Genomic DNA, 23,257 nt, shown 5'->3' on the forward strand with positions numbered 1-23,257 from the left:
ATGTGATGTACTCACAGGACTTCTTATATTACCAAGAGAATCCTGTCTTCTCACTTATTTTCATTCCTACTATACAATAAATGTAAATATCTTGATTTTATGTTGCAATGAAGTGAAATGAAGGAATCAAAAAACTATCAGTTATACAATACAGTTAACCTGAAAATTTTTTGGATTTATTATTTTACTTCAGCTTTAAAATTCTATGACTGCAACCTGATAAAATTCAGTGTCTGAATTTATTTAGCATGAAAAGTATATATATATATATTTTTTTTTACAAATTTTAAGTTTTCTCCTAGTTCTCCTAAGTTTAAAATTATTTATCTTATGCCTTTTAAATGATGCTCTTAACTGTGCTCAAAGAATTTCCCATTTTGTTGACTATAGCAAAATAAAGCATATTTAATTTGAAAAAAATTGAAACATAAGGAAAATTACAGAATGCCCAAAACAAGCTTTTCTCCCCTTTTTGTAGACAAATATATTTAATACTATGTTAAAGTCATATTTTTTAAAAATCTCCCTATTAATTTCAATTTTTAAAATAAGGTAGAATTTTCCCCACAAATCCTATTAATAAATTATGACGTTGACAGTAATTTATGCAAATAAATTTTTGTTCACTGGTGCTGTAAGGAGGTTGATCTAATCACAGAAAAAGAGCCAGATAATGAGGTGTTAAACTAACTGTAAAAATGTGGTCATGCCAGGTGACCCCTTTATGAAGTGAAAACGAGTCCCTTGAGTTAATGAAAAAGGAAGCAACATCATAGAAGGAAGAATGACAGGCTATGCTTTTCAGTGACCTTTATGGAATCGAGTAAGGGGAAACTATACGAAGCCAAATTGATATGGGAAAGTGGAAGTGTGGTTAGAGACAATTGCCATAAATAATGAGGCTGAGATTATGGGGATCAAAGCTATTTGGGCAAACTAGGAACAAGGAGCATCCAAACAGATGCTATGTTGTTAAACTCCTTCAGATTCTAGACACTAGTTTTAATTCTGTATTTTCTCTTCTTGGGCTCCTTCATGGAAGCCTGAAACCTTTCAATTTTTTATTATTATTATTATTATTATTATTATTATTATTATTATTATTATTATTATTATTATTGCTTATAATTTTGTTTTAGACATTTGCTTTATATTTTTATAAGCTATGTTAACTGCAAGTCTTTGCTGATCTGGGGTACTTTCAGCAAATACAATTGGGAGGCAGAAACCATAGTAGAAACATTTTCAGAGAAGAAATACAAACAAATCTAACACTGATATGTTTTGTCAAAAGTTTTATCTCTGACTGGAGCCTCAGATTTAAAAAAAAATACCCAAAAAAGCAAAGAACAAAGAGAATTAGAGATTCTTTCATTCTAATTCTCGGAATGGGGAATTTTTTATACTGAGCCCACCTGGGCAACGAGAAGGGGCAAACAGGAGTACACTATGATTGCTATTTCACCTCACCACTGCTACTTTATGTGTTTCTTCCAGGAGCTGGTCCAACCAATTACTGGCTCTCTTTCTCTTATCATTAATTTTTACTTAACCAAAGTTCCTGACACAACAGCAGCTTAATAAATGATTTGTTTACTGACTCCTTCCTTGACACTCTCAAATCTCATTAATTCCCAAACAACCCTTAACCTATCATATCTTTATAGTACTTTTTCTCTTCTTCCTATTATAGCTAAATTCCTAGAAAGTGATCCATGCCACCATTTCATTATTTCAAACTCACCTTTCAATCCTTTGCAAGACTTTTGATGTCTTCACTTGACTATAATTAATTTCAAATCTAGTTTTGTATCTCAATAATGTCCTAATTGCTAAGTCCAATGGCCAATTTTTTTCAGTCTTCTACCTTCTTGACAACTTTGATGCTGTTTTTACCATTCTCTCCTCCTGGATCTCCTCTCTTCTCCTTGGATCTCCTCTGACTCAGTCTCTTTTTGCTAAATCATGTAATTTTCTGTTCCATAAATGTAAATATGCCTACAAGGTTCAGTCCAAGGCATCTTATTTTTTTATCTAAACCTTCTCCTTTAATGACCTCATTATGTAGTATATCCATAGTATATCCATATCCTAGATCTCTACCTACAGTATTTATTTCTCTCATGAACTCTAATACTGCAGTGTCAGCTACAGTTCTGAATATGGATACCCACTGAATATCCCATTGGTATTTCAAATTGAATAAGTACAAAACAGATTCATTTTATGTTTCTCCAAATCTATCTATCCTCTACATTTTATGATTTTTGTTGAGGGCACTACAATTTTTTTTCCATCTCATTGGTTCATAGTATCAGATTCATTTTTGACTCTTTTCTCACCTCACCATACAGTCAATTGCCTAATTTTACCTCCACAATGTTTTCCACACATCTCTCATCTCTTCACTAATACACTCTTTACTCCAGTCCAAAATTTCATCATCACTTATTTAACTTATTGTATTGGTTTCTAGTTCATCTCTAGTTTATCTTCTACACAGCTGTATTGACTTGACATTTTTCAAGCACAGACCTGATCATTTTCATTTTCCTACTCAAAAATATTCAAGGGTCCCTACCATCTCTTAGACTAATATTAGAATTCTCCATAATCTGGTTCCCACCTAATTTTTAAATTTTATTTTGTATCATCCTCTGTTCACACAATTTGTTCCAGACAAAGTCATTTCTGAATCTCTGTACTTCATTCTTAGGCTTCATGTAACTGAAGGGAACTGAAACTCTGCTCTATCTAGGGGGCAGAGAACTTGGCAGGATACTTACACCTAATGACATATCAGAGCTTTAGATTGTACTTCTTGGGAAGATTATTCTCCTGACACAAAACAATGTATACCGATCCTTCAAACTGCAATAACTGAGAACATTCATTAGAGTTATAAGAATAATAGCACAAGTGTTATGCCATTTACTAATGCTAAAATCAGAATGTGATACTTTTTACATATATTCAACATAATATTTATGTAGTATCCACTATGAGGGGCACTGGGCAAATACCCAAATGAGTCAAGGTCTCTGCCTTGAAGGAGCTTAAGTTTAATAGGGAAGATAAGACAAGTATAATAAGGTGTCCTAAGTATTTCACTTATGATACAAATTTGACTTACATCCTATGACTATATTTCTCTTGTCATTTTAATCACAACAGTCTGATCACTTCTCCATTATCTCATCCTTTCTATAAATCCTACAATATGGTTTATACCTCAAACACTCTTTCCTTGAGGAAAAGAAAGAAGGAAACAAGCTTTGATTAAATGTCTACCATATGCCAGGCATTGTCCCTATTTTATAAATGAGAAAATTGAAGGAGATCTAAGTGAAATGACCTCTCCAGATTCACATCATTAGTGTTATAAGACAGATATGAACTCAGGTCTTCAGGACTGTAGGTCTAGCATCCTTGAATAAAGGAAAAAATAAAAGAAAATAAACATAAATGAGGTAAAGGGTAAAGATTCTATCACGTGATTTCAGAGGAGGAGAGAGCACTGGAATACTATGGGACATTTGAGAAGAATGAAAAAGACAGCAGTTGATTGGGGTCTTGGAATTGCTTTGAAGGATGAAAAGTACAAATCTGACAAGAATTATTCTAAATAATGGAATAAACAAAGGTAGAAAAGAAAGTAAATTTAGGGAATCAGGAATGAATGAGAGAGTTTGGCTGAAGCATAAGAGTGGTACAGGGGGGTAATGGGAATTAAGATTGGACTTTATTCTATAGCCAGTGGAGAATCATTGAAATTTCTGAAAGGGAGTGACATCATCCAAATGGTGGTACTCAAAGAAAATTGCTCTGTAAGCCATTTACAGCATGGATAAATGGAGAAGAGAAATTAGAGAGGGAAAACTAGTGAATAGATTATTATAAAAGTTTATATGTGAGATAGCTATAGTGATATAATCATATTGATTAAGGGAGTTACAGACACAGAAGAAGCCTCTCTCAGGCACAGACATAGGGAAGACTTCAGGTTCCAGACTCCAGATTCCATCTTTGACCAGCCTTCTGGTGGCCTTCCTGCCTTCATCACTTCTCTACCTAAAGACCAAGGCCCGTCTAGAGATCCTCCAGAAAGCTAGCCTGGACATTACAAAGTATGCCTTTATATTGGTCATTAAATAAAAGGCTTAGAACGTATCCATAGGATATTCTATTGTAGAATTCTTCTTCCAAATTGATAATGAACATATTAATGATATTCCTTGGGTTTGGGTCATCCAGACAATTCAATCTCTCCATCTTTTATTGGTACTCTATTCTTAGCCTTTGAATGTTTTCTATTCTATCTTTTTTTTTTTTTTTTTTTGGAGGCTGGGGTTAAGTGACTTGCCCAAGGTCACACAGCTAGGCAGTGTTAAGTGTCTGAGACCAGATTTGAACTCGGGTCCTCCTGAATTCAGGGCTGGTGCTCTATCCACTGCACCACCTAGCTGCCCCCATTTTATCTTTTAAAATAGTCTTTTGATTCTATCTTGCCTTTCCAAGCACTCTCTTCCTCTCCTCTTTTCTGCCAAATTACAAGTCTTACATTCACTGCCCTCACTTCTTCAATATGTATTCACTCTTTAAATAAACCCTTGTAATCTGACTTACTGTGCCATGAAAAATTTGCTAGATAATAACTATTCTGCTTCATGAATAATTTAAAAAACTTAAATGAATTTTACTATGTGCCTTAAGCACTGTGCTAGTTCTGGGTATGTGTGTGAGAAAGAGGGAAAGGGAAGGAAGGAGAGAGGGAGGGAGAGAGACAGAGAGACAGAGAGAGACAGAGACAGAGAGAGAGAGAAAGAGACAGAGACAGAAACAGAAACAGAGAGAGGCAGACAGAGATAGAGAGAGAAAGAGACAGAGACAGAAATAAAGAGAGAAACAAAGAGAAAGAAAGAGACAGAGAAAGAGAGAGACAGAGAGAGAGGCAGAAAAAGAAAAGCAGAAAAAGAGAGAGGCAGAAAGAGAGAGAGACAGAGAGAGATACAAAGACAGATAGAGACAGAAAGAGACAGAGACAGAGATATGATTACAAAAGTAACATAGTACTTACCCTAAAAGAGTTGATATTTTAATAGGGGAGACAATATATATGTGAAGTGATGGCTAGGGAAAGTATTTTGGTCTGGGAAGTAATATGGATGACTGCAAGAATCCCTGTTAACCCCCCTACCCCCCTATGAAAATGCTCTCTTCCTTGTCAAATGTCTTACAGCCCTTAGACTGGACCTTTCCTTGGCACTTATTTCACTCTCCTTTGTATTATAGTTAATTGTATACAGGACATGTCTTTACCTTCATAGGACATTGAGTTCTTTGAAGGCAGGATTTGTATTGTAACTAAACTTTGTATCCCTACTCCCCATTATAGTATCTTGTATATAATAGGCACTTAATTATTTTGGTAAATTGTACTGAAAGAATGCTCTTTACCTTTTGTATCTCTAGCAGAACCAAGGACCCTTTTTTCTTTTTTCTTAATTAAAGATTTTTATTTACAAAGCATATGCATGGGTGATTTTTCAACATTGATCCTTGCAAAAACTTGTGTTCCAAATTTTCCCCTCCTTCCCCCCCATCCCCTCCCCCAGATGGCAGATAGTCCAATACATGTTAAATATGTTAAAGTGTATGTTAAATACAATATATGGGTACATATTTATACAATTATTTTTCTGCACAAGAAAAACCAATCAAACAGGAAAAAAATGAGAAAGAAAATAAAATGCAAGCAATAATAAATGTTGTGGTCCACACTTAGTTCTCACAGTCTCTCTCTAGTTGTAGATGGCTCTCTTCATCACAAGATTATTGGAACTGGCCTGAATCATCTCATTGTTGGAAAGAGTCACGAGGGACCTTTTTTTTTACAGGACATCTAAAATGCAATATACAAATCTATGCCTCCACAAAAAGCCATAGGTTCACTGATCTAGTGCTGGAAGGGACTTAAAAGGTCATTTTTGTCTGCTTAATTTAATTTAATTTTTTAAAAATTAAGCTACATACATTTTTTCAATCAGTAAAAATTTGCCTTCTCTACCTCTTATCCCAGGGCTCTCTCTATCCACCCACTCCAATTGAGAGTAAGAGAAAAATAAAGCCATTGTACAAACATGTATAGTCAAACAAATTTTTTTTTTCTGTATTGACTACATTCAAAGAAATATAGTTGTCATTCACACTTTTTTCTCTAATTTAAGGAGGTAAGTTGCATATTTTCCCGTTAAGTCTTTTGAAATTATGGTTGGTCATTGTGCTGATCAGATTTTCTAATTCTTGTTTGTCTACCATATTATTATCATATCATACACTGTTCTCCTGGTTATGTTTTCATTTCTTTAGCTACTCTGATATCTTGGCTCCACCTCTAACTTTTTCAATTTACAAATAAGTAAACTAACTCGCCTCAAAATTATTCTAACAGCCATAATACAACCTAAGAATTACACTAAAAAACAAAATAAATAACAATAACACAAATGCATATAATTTGAATGCTGCAAATGAAAGAATCATTCTCCTCCACAGATCTTGCCAAATTGGACTAGATTTCAGGTCTCGCTAGCTCAATATTTCTGTTGCCAGTGTTGGCCCAATTGTAAGAGTATTTACCATCAGCAATCATATGCCTCTCAGGTTATAAAGCAAAAGGACTATTTTTAGCAAAAATTGAGAGTGTGGAACCCATAACAATTGATCAGTAAGATGAGATAAGAGTTTTATTTTAATAAAGCTTGGGAAGAATAATATAATGATTAGCTTGGCAAAGCTCAAGAAGCTACACAATTATGTTTGGCTTATGGTTGAAGCAAAACATTTATCACTAGCACAGTCGTTATTGGCAACCATGACAGATAACAATCTTTAGTGTGTAGATCAATCATCCCCTAAGTATTTATTGTGTACTATGTTTCAGACACTGTACTGGGTACTGGAGATACAGATTAAAAAAAAAAGTTTTCCAGTTTAAAAAGGGCAGAGGACAACTAGGATGGTAAAAGGACTTCAGTCTATGTCATATGATGATTACCTAAACAAATTTGTCACAGTTAGCCTGGGGAAGAGAAAGCACATCTCAATTATTGAAAAAATCTGCCACAGGGAAGGATGAGGACACTTATTCCACTTAGCTCCAGATGGTAAAAACAGGAAAAACAGGTAAGAGTTACAGAGAAAAAATTTAGGCTTATTCTAAGGAAACTTCACTTTCTAATAATTATCATTATGTCAGATTGGAATAGATTGTCAAAAAAGGAGGCAGGACCTCTAGTTACTTATGGTAGAGATTTCTTGGAAATGACCCAAGATGATCTCTGAAACCTCTTTTCAAAAACAATGGGGATGTGAGATGACTAAATTCTAGTAAGCAACTGAAATATTCTACTTCAAAGTAGATCTAATAAAATAATAGCACTCTAATGCTTTATAAGAATCATAATTATAAGTAAGTTAAGGAGCAACAGAAAGACATAAGCTATAACTTGTTATCAATAATGCTAAATAATATAAATGGAAAATGAGGTGGGTTAATTATGTATCAGGAACAACAGTCAACATGTAAATAGCTCTTATAGTATACTGGTAGTATCTAGATATTATTACAGGAAGAGGAAGACCTTTAAGGGCAGATACTTAATAGAAAACTTATTGAAAAACATTAAGATAAGAATCATAGAGAAATATGGAGGGAAAGAAACCTGCATTGGGGGAGGAAGTGCCACATCATCAAGGATAGAGATTCACAAAATGTATCAATGATAATATTGTCTCATTATATAAAAATATTTTAAAATACCAGCCACAAAGATATATAAATCTGACATTTGAAGAGAAATTAATAAATTTGGGGCTAGAGAGTATTGAAGTAGAGACTAATAAATTTATAGCCACTGGGATCATTTTGTATATTTTCATTACCACAACTTAAGAAACTTGGTGATTCACTACAGAGTGCTAATAATTTGGAAGGTAGAATTTAGAATTATCTCTCGTGATAACTATTAAAAATTAGCAATAGCTGGTATGTTATTGATATAAGATTTATTTTAAAATAAAGAATTTTATTAGGAATAATGAAAATAGTAATGAATAATGATAATAGCAATAAGCACTTTCTTTTGAACAATAATTGTCACAAAGAACTCAGAAAGTTCAATAGGCCCAGTCACTAGCTTAGTATACATTATATAACCTATATCTTGTTTGTAAACATCAAATATGATGTATACTAAGCTAGTGATCTATCTCCCTATCAGACTCTGGACATGGATCTATTTTTCCACTCTAGAAAAAGAGTTTTGTGGTTGTCTACAATAAGGGGGGTGGGGAAAGACTAAATAGGTAAAATGGTAGGGTAGAAATAATAGTCGACAATTTTCAACTAAGTTTGAAGTCATAGGTCCAAGTTCCAGGGTCAGTACGAATTAGCTCTATGATCCTGATAAAGTCAATTTCACTTAACTTCATCTAAACTATTTCATTCTAGCCAGAAATCAAACAACCTCCTTAAGATAAAACAGAACAAGAAACTGAGCACTCTGAAATAAAAAATCATATACTATATATTTGAAATAACAATATTATCCTGAATTATTAATTATTTTAAAAAACCACCATTTATTACAGTAATGAAAATATTGATGAAGGTATAGATTTGATCTGAAGAAATTTTTCTTAAATCATAAACACATACCCATTAAATTTGTATTTTGTGTAGCTTTCAATACCTACTTGCAGAACATCCCCGAGGTCAGCTGTACTAATATCAGGATCCTCTGTGGTATTGAAAGGAACAGGGGTTATTCGAACAAGAGTGAGCACTCTAGGTTCTGGATATCTCCATAACATCATGCCTGGACTGTCTTCAGTTTCATTGTAAAACACAACTTCATAGATACCAGGCACTTTCAAGGATTCTGTCAAAAGAAAATAAACTCTAACTAGTTCTATCTTTTTAAGGAGATATATACTAGTTTGTTAGAGGAAAAACAATCTGGAAGGATAAAAGAAGAGAACATGAAACAATTTGATCAATTTTATATGGTTCCAGACCAAAATAAGTGAAGAAATTTTCCCTTGATGGAAATTTAATGGTGATATACCATTTTAGTAATGGAAATATAGGTAATACACTTCTGAAATTATGATTTATGTATACCTAATTGATTCATTTTGCAAAAAAAAAAAAAATACAACCAATAACTAGCAACCCCAAAGTAATAGTAAAGTTACATTTTCTTACCAGCATCCTGTATATATTGAAATAGGCCTGTTCTTAGGTCATCAGAACTTTGTTCAGTTTTAAAAGTCTGGTTCTTTTCAACAGGACATGGCTTCTGTAGTACTTGATCAGGAGCTGGTATCTCTGATTTGCCCTCATTATTTAGGTATCCATAAAGTAGTTCATGTAGAAGAACTAAGCAATTCAAATGTTCTTGACCCCAAAAGACCTTTAAAAGCATATAATCAAAGTTAGAAATTTAAAAATATTTAAGGAAAATTATATAACAAATTTAAATGCTATTCAGTCTTAGCTAACAGCCAAATTATACAGAATTTCTGAGAACCGGGTTATAAGATAGAATGTTTATTAAAACATATACACAAATGACAATAATAATCATTACTATTTTCTATGTTAAACAAAATCCTAAACTGTTCACACTAATGAAGAAATTATAAAAATTGGTGTTATCCTAGTACAAGTAGCATGTTGTGGCAGACTGGGTACTGTATTAAATAGGAACACCTAGATCCAAATTCCACCTCAGATATCAAACACAGTTATGTAATCTAGGCCAAGTCAACTTTACAAAATGGATTGAATTTGGGCTTTAATGTCCCTGCCAGCTCTAATAATCTTCAGGTGTAAGCTCTGTAAGGGCAGGGATTTTTACTGTTTTATTTAAACTATTTTATTTCCTATAACTCTTAGTATAGGGTAAATAACTATACTTGCAGAGATATTTATTTGAAGGAAAAGAATACTTGTTAACATAAAAAACAAGGTGATGAAGACTCTAAATTTAAAAATCTTACTCAATAGCTTCCTATCTTTTAGAAATTTAAATAAAGACAATATGATTGTAGTTTTCTTTTCTTTCAAGCAGAGGAGGAGGGAGAAATACTACAAATGAATTTAAAGTAAAAAAAAAGTCTCCAGCTCTTGGTAAGAATGGATCCAGGTGCTGGATTTTAAAAGCCCCAAGAAAGTTGAAATCAATTTAACAAATTTTAAATGAGCATCTCTTTTGAAGATCATATGTGGAATGCTGACACTATGCTACACAGGCTACAATAAGTCTGTGGAGTTTCAGAACAAAGAGATATTTCCTGTGAAGAAAAAAAATCTAGATCTATTTCCTAAAGGAAAAATAATATCTGTCCATATACAATCAGAGAATGTTAGAATTCAAAAGGAATCAAAAAAGAGGGTATTTGATTTGATTTTTTATAAAAACATGGAAGAAGAAACATGACCAGTGACAAGTGATTGTCTTCACAGGGTTAGAGATTTAACATAATTTACAAATATACTGTGAAACATAAATAAAACACTAGGGTCAATATCAAAGGAAAGATAAAAAGGCTATATAGAACCGGGAATATGAGTTAGTGTAGCAGTTAGTGAGTTAGTCTCAAAGCTAGGAAAATCTGAATTCAAGTCCTGTCCCCAATTCATTGTGGGCCTCATTAAGTGTCCCTGAAAACTATAAATTGTAGAAAAGATGTTGACCTATATTAATGGAGGGAGTTTTCACATTTGGGAGATCCTTACACCAGTGAAATTACAGGTCTGAACCCTATCCCATGAGGTCTATACAAAAGTGGGTGACTTTCCAAACACAAGCCATGTATCTAATTCATTTGGCCTAAGGATCAGAAAACATCAAGAAGGAATAGGAAGAGAGATGTGGCACAAGGCCACTTTTCTTCTCTTACTTTTGATTTTTATTGTGAGAGACAAAACAAAGACAGGTAAAGGGTCAAGCTAGGGAAGAGAACAGGATGCTCTAGCCTTCAAGTGCAGAGATGGCCAATGCTCTTACAATGCAATGTGAGAGAATTGTTTTTTCCCTGTTGTTGTTCCTAAAAGAAAATCCTCTGCTAGAATGAAATCATTGCTTCTACTTAAGGGAATAGTGATATAGAGATAGATGGATTTTTGAGAAATCATCAGAGACTTGCACAGATTACAACTGAATATGTGGGAATTTCTCTCAATCATTGGCCATTGAAAATCCCCAAAGCCTTAGGGAGTATTAAAGAAAGAATCTATATGCCTTAAAGTAGGACTTTATAACTCAAAAAAGTTGTTTATAACAACTCTATATTATTGAATAGCTATGTCAGTGCATAAACACTTATGTTTCCAAGTCTCTAACTAAAAATTATTGCTGAGAATTAGACAGTTTTAAAGCTCCTTTATAGTTATTCATTTTTAAGGTATTTAGATTTCTGGATTTTGGTTCATTTTTACATATTCCAAAAAGTGCCAATTTATCCAAATAACAGATTACTAGCATATACACCAAATTTCTTTAAATTTTTCTTATTATGGTTTAGAGATATATATGCTAGAGTTGAATATGATATTATATGTTAAGTGTTAACAATTCCTTTTTAAGGGACTTGGCTATTTTTGTTAATGTGAAATAGTCTTCTCACTCATTAATAGTACCTGCACTTAGGATAGGTTGATAACCAAGGAATTATTTAAAATAATGGGAGAATAATTTGATAATCCTTTCCCCTTTCAAATCAACATTTAAAAAAATTAACAGCAGTATTAACAACTTAAACATTAAGATGTTATTGGAATATGAGAACTCAGGACAACTATCACAGACCTGTATTAGCCCTCCTCTTAAATCAATGAATATTTTTGGAATGGACTGTTCTGGGCCAGGATTACCACTATGTTTACACCATTTAGCTTCCAGATTTGCAGTACCACAGCAGGGCCCTACTAGAACTCGACTTTTTTCTTTGAGGCTTGTTTTCAGAAGAAAATCATTTATGTTAAGTAGTAATGATGATCCAAGAATCATACCTGAAAAATAAGAAGAAAAAAAAAACATATACATGCTTCATTAATTTTACCTTGGCTACAAAAAGTATGTTTCTTGATAAAGCAATACATTTTATTCTTTTTTACACATCTGATCCTTCTAGTTTTGAATATGTTCTTTTAATTTTTATTATTATTTTCAAAACATATGCACAGATAACTTTTCAACACTGATCTTTGCGTAGCCTTGTGTTCCAAATTTTCCCCTCCCTCTCCCCACTCCCTACCCTAGATGACAAGCAATCTAACATGTTATGTGTTAATATATAAAATTCAATATATGTAAATATATTTGTACAATTATCTTGCTGTACAAGAAAGATCAGATCAAAAGGAAAGAAAATTAATAAGAAAACAAAATGCAAACAAACAATAAAAGAGTGAGAATGCTATGTTATTTTCCACACTAAGTTCCCACAGTCCTCCCTCTGTGTGTAGATGGCTCTTTTCATCATGAGATCATTAAAGAATATGTTCTTTTTTCAAGGGCCTTTATGCCATTTTTTTTCATGCTTTTTCATTCTTGTTCAGCTTAACTTCTAACATACTTTGATGGAATTTATATAGAATCCTAGTTTATGAAGCAGGTACACTTCATGTACATTCCTAACAAACTACAATTTGCTAAAACATTATGTCTTTTTCCCTGTGTGATCATTTTAAGTCTTATGAATACAGACAAGCTTTTCAAATGACTGTCCCAAGAAGAATAAGAGCAGAGATTTCAACAGACAATCATTATTCTGATAGGAAACAACACTTTTCTGGATTTTCTTTTTTTGCTTTAGTCTAGTTTTTCACTGTATCCCAGTATGGTATATTACCTTGCTAGGACACAAAGAGCTTTACTGAACATTTATGTTAAAATTTTACCATTTGAAACAATCAAAATAAGTCAAAATTTGTAACATATGTTTTCTAAAAATTTCAGTTTAATCCAAACTTCACACATCATAACCACTTGGAGTTTACAAAGCCTTAAAAATAGATAGTGGCAGGTTAGATTTATTGGAGAAATGATATGCTGTAGTTCAAAGTAAACATACTCAGAGAAGGAATACACTTAAAAATATAAACTCTCTTTTGAACTTAAACTTAGGATTGCATATCAAAACCATTTTATAAAACCAATGCTGTTCTTTAAGATATTTAGATGCGAAGTTGAAAGGGGGAGGGTTAGTTTTTTTTCCCCTCTATGGAGTTCATATTTTGAATTGTCATTGTGAATATTGAATTTCACTAGACTGAGTTCGTAATGCCTATGGCTTATTTTTCTAATGAAATCTGATCCTCACAAAAGATGAAAGATTAAAAAACACCTAAGGCCTACAGCATACAGATGGTTCATGGTATTTACTACTTTGAATTTTCTAACTTGTAAGGGAATTTTATCCTGTATATGTTGAATATTCCTTAATAATTAAAAAATCGAGGGGAAGGTATTAAAAAAAAAAGGTTAGAATGAACAATTTTGTTGTAAAAATCAATAGGAAAGGCAGTTGACAGAGTATATAAAACTTTAGATTAGAGCCTAGATAAACCCACATTCAAATTCTACTTCTGAAATGTGTACAGGAATTAACCTAGCAGTTCTTGTCTTATAAAATGGTTATAATAGCACCTATAGTATCCTACCTCTTGGGGATGTAAGAATTAAATATGATCTGTTATGTAAGCACTTTAAACATGAAAGCTCTGCATAATTTAGATATATATCATCTTAACTTATTAAATTATATTTATTCATCATATTTCCATTTTCTTAATTCAAATTATTTTAAAATTATTATATATCCTATCATTCAGGCAAAGAAAAAGGAGAAAAAGGAGAAAAAAAATAGAAGAATCTGAATTTCCCCTAAGAATTGGATCACATGGTTTGAAAATCCTGGTAAAGTATTTCTAGTAGTTCTTGATAGGTTAAGATTAATTTTCTTTAAATTCTGAATGAGTTAAACTACAGAAATAGGCTCTAATGAAATTAGAAAAGGATACTGTCCACTCCCAGAAGATCTGAATGAGTTCCTTGGCTATTAGCATCCATACAACAGTGAGATAAACACAAATGTCAGGAATAAAATGATAGAACAGTTTTAGCACTTCTACCTTCTCTTCTAGCTGTCATTGATATCCAGTGAATTTGTATGATTATAGGATGAAAAATGGCATCTAGAGAGAATTAGAATGACAGGTATATGTTGTTGAACCCAAAGTTTTTCTGTAGGAACTCATATCTGAGACCATAATTAAAGTTAATGGGAAAACATGGTTTGATTTATAGATATTTGCTTTACAGCTGTCAGTTATATTCCATAAAGTGAAGTACATACAGGCCAGCACATCTGGCCCATATTCTATGCATGCCTATGGAGGTACATTTGAATTCTAAAACCACAAAATACACAATTCCCAACTATATCCTAGAGTTAAACGTACAATGCACTTAATTTGTACATTTAAAATGGATTAAAAATAATGCTTGGACTAAAACAAGTAAACAGTAATGACTTTTTCTTTTTTAAATCAACTAATCAAAAATGTTCTTACTGATAGTTCTAAATTAGGCAAGCTGGGATTTAGAGATCAACTCAATATAACATTTATTGCTCAGGAATTAGACAGCTAGTCTAATTGTTGTCTGTGCACTCAGTGATGGCTTTTTCTTCTCCCTTTGGCCACAGAAACATCTCAAAGACTAATAAAGGGAACAGAGTCTATGATCTACACATCATAGGCAGGGGGTACTCACATTGTTAAAATCAAGTACTTAATTAACAGATGATTTCTTAAGTACTATAGTGGCAAGAAGCAAATTGATTGTCCCTCCTCACCACTAGTGGCTTTTGGAAACCCTCCTTTCTCTCCAGAAACCTATGTCACCATCCCACCAATCCCTTATCCTTAGAACCTTAACTCATATTTTACTGAAAAAAATAGAGGCCACTCACTGTGAAATTCCTCTTTTCCCTTTCTTTTCATCTCAAAACACTTTGACATCATCTGCTTTTTCTCCCTCATTATTCCAGTTTTGGAAGAAGAGGTGGTCCTTTTTGTTGAAGCCAAACTTCAACATACAACCTTGATCCCAACCCTTCCAAATTCTCCAGCAGAATGTTACCATTTCATCCTTACTCTATTAAGTTTTAACTTCTTTTTATCTACTGGTTCCTTTCTTTTTGCCTACAGATTTGTCTATATCTAGTACATCCTTAAATACACCCTCATTAAAGCTTACCATCTCTCTCTAGCTACATTACATGCACTCTCTTTCCTTATTCAAATGAATCCTTTGAAAAACCTATTTATGCTTGTTAGGCACTTATTCCCCTTTTACTTTTGTCTAACCTTTTTGAAGTCTGCTTTCTAACCTCTTAATTGAAATTGCTCTCTCCAACATTACCAGTGCTCTCTTAATAGACCTAACCATCTTTTCTTACTTCTCAACCTTCCTGACTCCTCTTCAGTAAGCAGACACTGTACCCACTGCTACCTGCCTTTTTTCATTCAATATTATATTTAATTTTACTGGATATAATATTTTTGGCCACAACCCCAGTTTTTTTGATTGTCTATATGTAATATTCCAGGTTCTGTGGTCTTTTGTTGTTGGTAGTGATAAGTCTTGTTTGACTCTAATTGTAGCTCTACCATTTTTCTTTTTATTTGTCTTTTGTTGTAAAATTTTCTATTTGATATGGAGGTTTCAAAAATATGACTATATGTTTTCCTTGTGGGATGTTTTTCAGGTGTGATGACTTTTTCCCACTTTTCCCCCTTATTCTATCACTTATTCTATCAGGATAATTTGTTTTGATTTTTCTTTTATATTACTGCATCTAGGTTATTTTTTTTAGGGGGAGGTCATAGTTATCAGATAGTCAAATTGTTCTTATGTTTTCTCTTCTTGGTCTGTTCTTCAGATTCATTGTTTTTATTTTTTTTTTTATAATTTTATTATTTCTTAGTCTTTTATTATTATTATTTTCTTTCTTTCTTTCTTTCTTTCTTTCTTTTTTTTTTTTTCCCTGAGGCTGGGGTTAAGTGACTTGCCCAGGATCACACAGCTAGGAAGTGTTAAGTATTTGAGACCACATTTGAACTCCTGAATTCAGGGCTGGTGCTCTATCCACTGCGCCACCTAGCTGCCCCCAGTCTTTTATTATTTTGATGGCTTCTCCTTACCTAATCCTAACTTTCAAAATCTTCTTTAACACTCCTATTCATAATCTTTTGTTTTTCTTTGATTTTTTAAAGTTTTTCCTCAATCTTTTTATTTTTAAAGATTTTTCTGAGTTTTATAAATTCTTTTGGGGCCCAAAGGGCTATGAAAGTGTGCATACTCTTTGATCCAGCAATACCTCTACTAGATCTGTATCCCAAAGAGATCACCAAAAAAATGGAAAAGGACCCACAAGCACACAATGTTATTGTAGCTTTTTTTGTGGTGGCAAAGAATTGGAACTCAAGGGGATCCCTATTAATTGGGGAAAAGCTAAACAAATTGTGACATATGAGTGTAATGGAATACTTGTTTTATAAGAAATGATGAGCAGATAGATTTTTAGAAAAAACTAAAAAGACTTATATGAACTGATGCTGGGTGAAATGAGTAGAACAGAAGAACATTGTGCACAATAACAATTCACATTGTGTAGATGATCAACTTTGACAGATTTTGCTCTCCTCAATAATATAATGATCTAAGACAATTCTAAAAGTCTCATGAGGGATAATATCCAGAGAAAGAAATATAGAGTCTGAGTGCAGACTCTTTTTGGGTTGTTTTTTCTCTCTCATAGTTTTTTCCTTTGTTTTGAGTCTTTTTTCACAAAATGACTAATGTGGAAAAATATTTAATATTTAATAAATATTTAATATCATTGTAAGTATATAATCTATGTCAGATTGATTGCCATCTTGGGGAGAGGTAAAAGGATTAAGAAAAAAGTTGAAATCAAAATCTTATAAAAGCAAATGTCAAAAACTAGTAAACTTACATACATAAAACCACAAAGAGATCATCAGTAGATTTTATACAACACTGAATCAAAAACATATTTAATAAATGATGGTTAAACTGAAATGAATCCATAGTAAGTCATGCAATTCAACAGTTCTAGTATAGGAGTCTTTTTCTTTCTTCTCTTCCCCTTCTCCCCTTTTTTTCTTCTTTGCTTATTCTTTCATATTACAGTTTGCTTTTTTTTTTTCATGTTAAATTCCTCAGTAGAATGAGAATGATTTTTTTTTCCCTTGTCTTTTCCTTTATTTACCACCAGGTTCAGGGGCTTACATATAAAATGTGCTTAATAAAATTTTGTTCAAGTTTTTTTTCTTTTGTTCCCTTTCCTTTCTCTTATAAACTTTTGTGTTTTCTTTTTATCATTCTCTCTTTTTTTTCTCCCCTTTATCTTCCTCCCCACCTTTATCCAACTATAGGCCTGCTAAATCTGCAGAGCAGTGTTCAAGGTTGGAGGGGCTACTCATACTGTTGCACACTCTCACAGACACTAAAGAGTTATTGAGAAGAGATATAACCTTATAGATATTAGCATCCACACCTCATTTCTTTCTTTTCTGCAAAGTAACATTCTCCTTACAATAATTACACATTTACTTGCAAGTCAAGATTTGAACAACCTATTTAACTCATTTAGCGATGACTTTCATATGAACACCAACTTGATTTATCTAAGTTTCTCAAAGAGATACTTTGTATATTGAAAACTTGGTAGGCCCATACTAACTCTGAGAAGATAAAGTGCAGATGAAATGCTATTTGTATCAGAAATAACTACACTGGAAAATTCCCATACTGATGAAAATTACAGATCTGATTTAAATCTCAATCAAACTATGAAAAACACCATCACCACCACTACCACCCAGCATATTCCATATTTCTGCCACAATAAATGTAAAAATAATGAAAATAATCTTTGGGAGTCATGCTAAGTTTATTAACATTTTCTTACTATGATTTCATGAGAAACTGACATAAATAGAGTCTTTTGCTATTCAAAAACATTCTGAATTTTTTTGGGGAATATTTGGAATAAACCGAATCTTCTTATATACATTAACATACAATTAAACAAAGGATTCCAGCGAATAGTGGAAGCTCATTCAATGAGTATGTCTGAGAGTGTTAGTATAGTATCCTACACCCCAGACTTTTTAATGCTTCATTTTTTTTTTTTTTTTTGCATTCCAAATGCTTTCTAACAGTAGATATTTAATAAAGGTTTATTGAATTCTAGTATTTAAGCACTCTTAGTATTTAAGCAGTCCTGGCAAAAACTACCTAGGTAGTTAAATTAAGGTACACATTCTTCTTAGATGATGGTACTTCTTTAAGGCAGAATATTTCTTGAGTAAGGATAATAAGAAGCTGAGCACTTCAATATATAGTTGGCCTTGACAAAGGGCACAAAAAATATATCTGAAAAAAGATCTAACTGTAACATTTTCAATTACTTTGTGGAATTCTAGAACATGAATACATACTAGGAAGTTGTTTTTCTGATCACTTTATGGGTCATCTCAATTGTTCAAATAATTAATTTCCTTTTATTCTTCCAACCCACATATGTTCTTTCAGTAGACCTTTTCATTAATTTTCTTAAAATCGGTAATAGAATTTAGAACTCAGGTTTCACAAACTAATGATTAAATTATACCTGTTATAACAACATATGTAATATATTTTCTAAATTAGTGGGTGTGATAAACAGAAATAGTCTTGCTCTGTTTGGATTATTTCTGCATATTGATATGCTTTTCATTGAGGGCAACAATTTAGTTTGGGAACGAATAGTTTCATGATTTTAAAATACTCCTTCAGGAGACTAATAAATGTGAACCACTTGTTTTTGGACAATGTTTACAAAATGGTGCCAGCCCGACATTGTCAGGCTCCACTTAGAACCTTGGTAACGCTCCTTTTCTCTTCATGCTGACTGAGCAAAATGCAATTTTGATCAAGCTTCTGTATATCATTAGAAAGATTATACAATGATGACATGTGCTAGCAAGGCATATCCAGGTACTTTTTTTTTTTTTTTTTTTTTTTTTTAATGCAGCTGGAAGTAATCTAAGATTACTAGAAAATCTTCAAGCATGTGTTAGATACTATCCAGAAGTGAATTTGCATAAAAGTTAAGTATCAGAATGCCTCAAAAAATAAATGTATGTGTCTCATAAAGAAATAGTATACTTAAAAAATGCTTATAGTTCAATCCTTCTCAACTGAAGCATGCAAGAATGAAATTTTAATACCCTAACTTAAAGCAGAGAGAATTTATTGTTTTCAGGATCAGAATGGGTGGAGCATAGGTTACATAAAGGCCAGGCAGTAAAAAACTCCTCTCCCTCCTGCCCATCATCACAACAAACACTAACAGAAGAGAATTTAATTTTAAAATGTGTAACAACACCAAAAGGGGGGCTTTTTAAAATGCCAAGTCTATCAGAGAATTATATCATCACAAGGAAAGGCCTTCAGAAATTATACTTCTTAGAATTCTTATAATCCTTTGTTAGTGTTGTTCAGTTGTTTTTGTTGTGTCCAATTCTTTTTTCTTTTTGCAAGGCAATTGGGATTAAGTGACTTGCTCAGGGTCACATAGTAAGTATTAAGTGTCTGAATACAAATCTGAACTCAGATCCTCCTGACTTCAAAACCAGTGCTCTATCAACTATGCCACATAGCTATCCCAGTTGTGTCTAATTTTAATAGCTTTTTCAGGTAATTCTGGATATTCTTTTTTGATATTACAGTAAAACTTGACAAGTGTAACTTCTTAAAGGTTAGTTGTAAAGTGGGAAACTGAAATATAACAATGAATTTTTAGTCTATCTTAAACTTTAAGTGGGTATTTTGCCCGTGGAGAATTTTGTGATACCATGTGGAAAATAAAGGTTTGTGAGCTATGTAGATGTTTCAAAAGTTGACACATTTCAGTATATGATTAAAAAAAAAAAGGTCATCTGCAAATATATCACTACTGATATTACAAAAAAATCTTTAAGGATTAGGGAACTGTCAAGCTCACTTGTAGCAGATACAAGTTTTTCAAAATTATAATTTTTGCTGTGAAAGTTTGAATATTATAAATGGCAACAAATATTGTCAGTTGCTTTCTTTGAAATGATAGGCTTACTTCATTCATTTCAATAAAGCATCTGCCAAATATGAAAGACTGCATAACGATAGCTTGTCTGTCATAATTTGAAGTAAAAATAGTGTTCCATGAAAAAAGTGAACAGTTCAGTTTGTCACTCAATTGTACCATGTCTTCTCCTAGAGATAATCATTGCATGTGGGGGGGGGGGGGGGGAAGCATTAGTACTTTATATATACTTCCTATGTTGTCCCTTGAAATACTAAAAATATGTTAGTAGAGGGTCAAGATTTAATAAAGATTGCTTCATCAAGGATATTCTTAAACTAGAACTGGCTGTGTAAAGAAACAATTTTAAAAAGTATTGCAAGTGTGTGACAATGACTACCAGTACAGCTTGGGTACCATTGCCTTGATTCATGCTCAGGCACCTAATGGTTTTATTTGCCTTCGGTTTTGTCCCATCGGTGCTAAATATTGACCAATTGTTCCAGGAAAAACAAAAAGTTATTCAATACTGAGTACTTAGTCATTCGTTGTATTTATTGCCAAATATTCACCTAAAAGAAATTCATCTTTCATGATCAGTTGGTGCTGATACTAACAAATTTAAGCAAAATAGAAAGTTCAGTCACATCTGTAGAGTTGTCATTTGTAAGGCAAAAAGGTAAGTCTGCAAATGAAACATTAACTGAATTTACATGTCTGTAGTTGAATCTTTAATTCATAGGTTCTAGAGCTTCTGGAAAATTTCACTGTTCACTCATGAAAGAGTGAGAGAGTAATGGAGGAAAATAACATCATAGGATTATTATGAAAATAGTTTTGATCTTGTGGACCCCCTGAAAAAAAGTCCTGGCATCTTCAAAACATACTTTGAAAATGCCTGAACAAAATGATAGTGCACTTAAATGGATTTGAGTCTAAGCTGAAGAGACAGATCCAAAGAGAAGTCATAAATCACCCTGGCTCATTGATACTTTGGAAAGAGGTCTGAAATAGAGTGCTACAAGGGTTTATCTTTGACTTAACAATGAGGAACATTTTAATCAGTGACATGAATGAAGTAATAGATGGCAATTTATCAGATTTACACATGACATAAAACTCAGAGGATGACAGAGTCAGGAACCAAAAAGATCTTGAAAGGATAGAACACTATGTAAACTTAGGAGAAGGAAGGTGATAGTCTCATTACTCATTCTCCTATGCGTGGAATAATACTTCTATTTCTGTTTGTTGAAATCATTCTCTTCCTTAAGGGCCCACCTCAGCTGCTACCTTCCCTGTGACCCTTCCCCTTATTGTCTTCTTCACCCAACCAGAACACATCTAGAATACTGTGTTCAATTCTGGGTGCCATATTTGAGGAAAGACATTGATAAGGTAGAGTGTTTTATGGTGAAGGGACTCCACTTAATGAAATAATAAGATAGTTTGAAGGAACTAGATACAAATGTTCTAGAGAAAGAAACTAACTTTATTGAAAACCATGTCAATGGTCTTTAAGTATATGAAAGCTGTCATGTGAAAGAGATTAGACTTATTCTGTCTTATTCTAGTGGGGAGAACTAGGAAAAGTGCATGTAAGTTGCAGAGGAGTTGTTTTTGGTTTGCATGTAAAGAAAAACTTCCTGACAATCAGTTAACCAAAGGTAGAATATTATCTTGAGAGGTAGGGGTTAGGGGTTATACCTCACTACAAGTTTTAAGCAAAGGCTGGGTGACTATTTGCCTAATATATTATAAAGGAGATTTTTTTTTTCTAGCTCTGGGTTGTAGACATCACTTTGAAAATGACCTCTAACTTACATGAACTGATGTTGAGTGAAATGAGCAGGACCAGGAGATCATTGTATACTTCAACAACAAAACTATATGAAGATCAATTCTGATGGACGTGGCCCTCCAACAGTGAGATGAACCAAATCAGTTCCAATAGAGCAGTAATGAACTGAACCAGCTACACCTAGCAGAACTCTGGGAGATGACTATGAACCACTACACAGAATTCCCAATACCCCTATTTTTGTCCACCTGCATTTTGGATTTCCTTCACAGGTTAATTGTACACTATTTCAAAGTCTGATTCTTTTGTACAGCAAAACAACTGTTTGGACATGTATACATATATTGTATAATTTGTACTCTGACATATTTAACATGTATTGGTCAACCTGCCATCTTGGGGGGGGAGGGAGGGGAAAAATTAGAAAAAAAGATTTGGCAATTGTCAATGTTGTGAAATTACCCATGCATATATCTGGTAAATAAAAACTATTAAAATAAAAAAAAAAAAGAAAATGACCTCTAACTCTGCAATTCCATAACTATGTTATTTGGAGCTCTATGATGAATGTTTATTGAATGAACAAATGAATTAACAGTATAGTCCAAGGCTCCCAAGTAGGTAATCATAATCACTTCATTTTTCCAAGATCAAAGTTCTTCTCTAACAACCTTCCTCCTCCTTTCAGATTTTTACTGCCTTCCAAATTTTTTTCTAGTCTGATATAATAGGACTACTTGTATTCCCTACCTATCCTATCCTATTCTGTGTCCATGCCTTTGTGCATTCTATCCCTCATGCTTGGAATAACAAGCCCCTATTTTTGTCTGCTGAAATCCTTTTCCTTAAAGGCCTAGGTCAGGTGCTACCCTCCTCTATGACCCTTTCCCTAATTGCCTCTTTGGAATTCTTATGTGCCCTTACAATACAACTGGTATTATAGTTCTCTGCATCTCAGTCTCCACCCCCACCCATAATTCTTGAGGATGGGGAATATTCACTGTTTTATGTTTGTATTCCTAAAGATTAGGGCAGTGCATCCACTTCTACTATGCCACAAACAGGAGAGATATAGGAAGCATTTAATACATGTTTGTTGATGAATCAATTTGAAAACACACTTGAAAATAGAGTTGGCAGTTGCTGCCACATTTCTTACCCTAACAGGGATTCTCAGAAGCGGCCCGCTGAGGATGTTTATGTGGCCTGCCAGGTTATGGCAAATGGGCTGAGGGACAGTGAATGGGC

The 23,257-nt window shown here is 33.2% G+C and overlaps 1 protein-coding gene and 1 long non-coding RNA gene across 4 annotated transcripts in view; one reads left to right on the forward strand and one right to left on the reverse strand.

Moving 5' to 3' along the window:
* VPS13B (vacuolar protein sorting 13 homolog B) overlaps positions 1-23,257 on the reverse strand; it is a 973,300-nt gene that overhangs the window by 191,177 nt on the left and 758,866 nt on the right. For all 3 annotated transcript variants that reach the window (XM_074268391.1, XM_074268380.1, XM_074268399.1), the window contains exons 36-38: positions 11,877-12,079; positions 9,269-9,476; positions 8,758-8,942 (exon numbers count right to left, since the gene is read on the reverse strand). In XM_074268391.1, the coding sequence (XP_074124492.1) occupies positions 8,758-8,942; positions 9,269-9,476; positions 11,877-12,079 (596 nt within the window). The remainder of the gene's footprint in view (positions 1-8,757; positions 8,943-9,268; positions 9,477-11,876; positions 12,080-23,257) is intronic.
* On the forward strand, positions 6,943-22,396 carry LOC141543358 (uncharacterized). The gene is made up of 3 exons (XR_012482420.1): positions 6,943-7,185; positions 13,904-13,988; positions 21,990-22,396. It is a non-coding gene; the product is annotated as an uncharacterized LOC141543358 (long non-coding RNA).

This window comes from Sminthopsis crassicaudata, chromosome 1, assembly GCF_048593235.1.
Source record: "Sminthopsis crassicaudata isolate SCR6 chromosome 1, ASM4859323v1, whole genome shotgun sequence".
Taxonomy (NCBI): domain Eukaryota; kingdom Metazoa; phylum Chordata; class Mammalia; order Dasyuromorphia; family Dasyuridae; genus Sminthopsis; species Sminthopsis crassicaudata.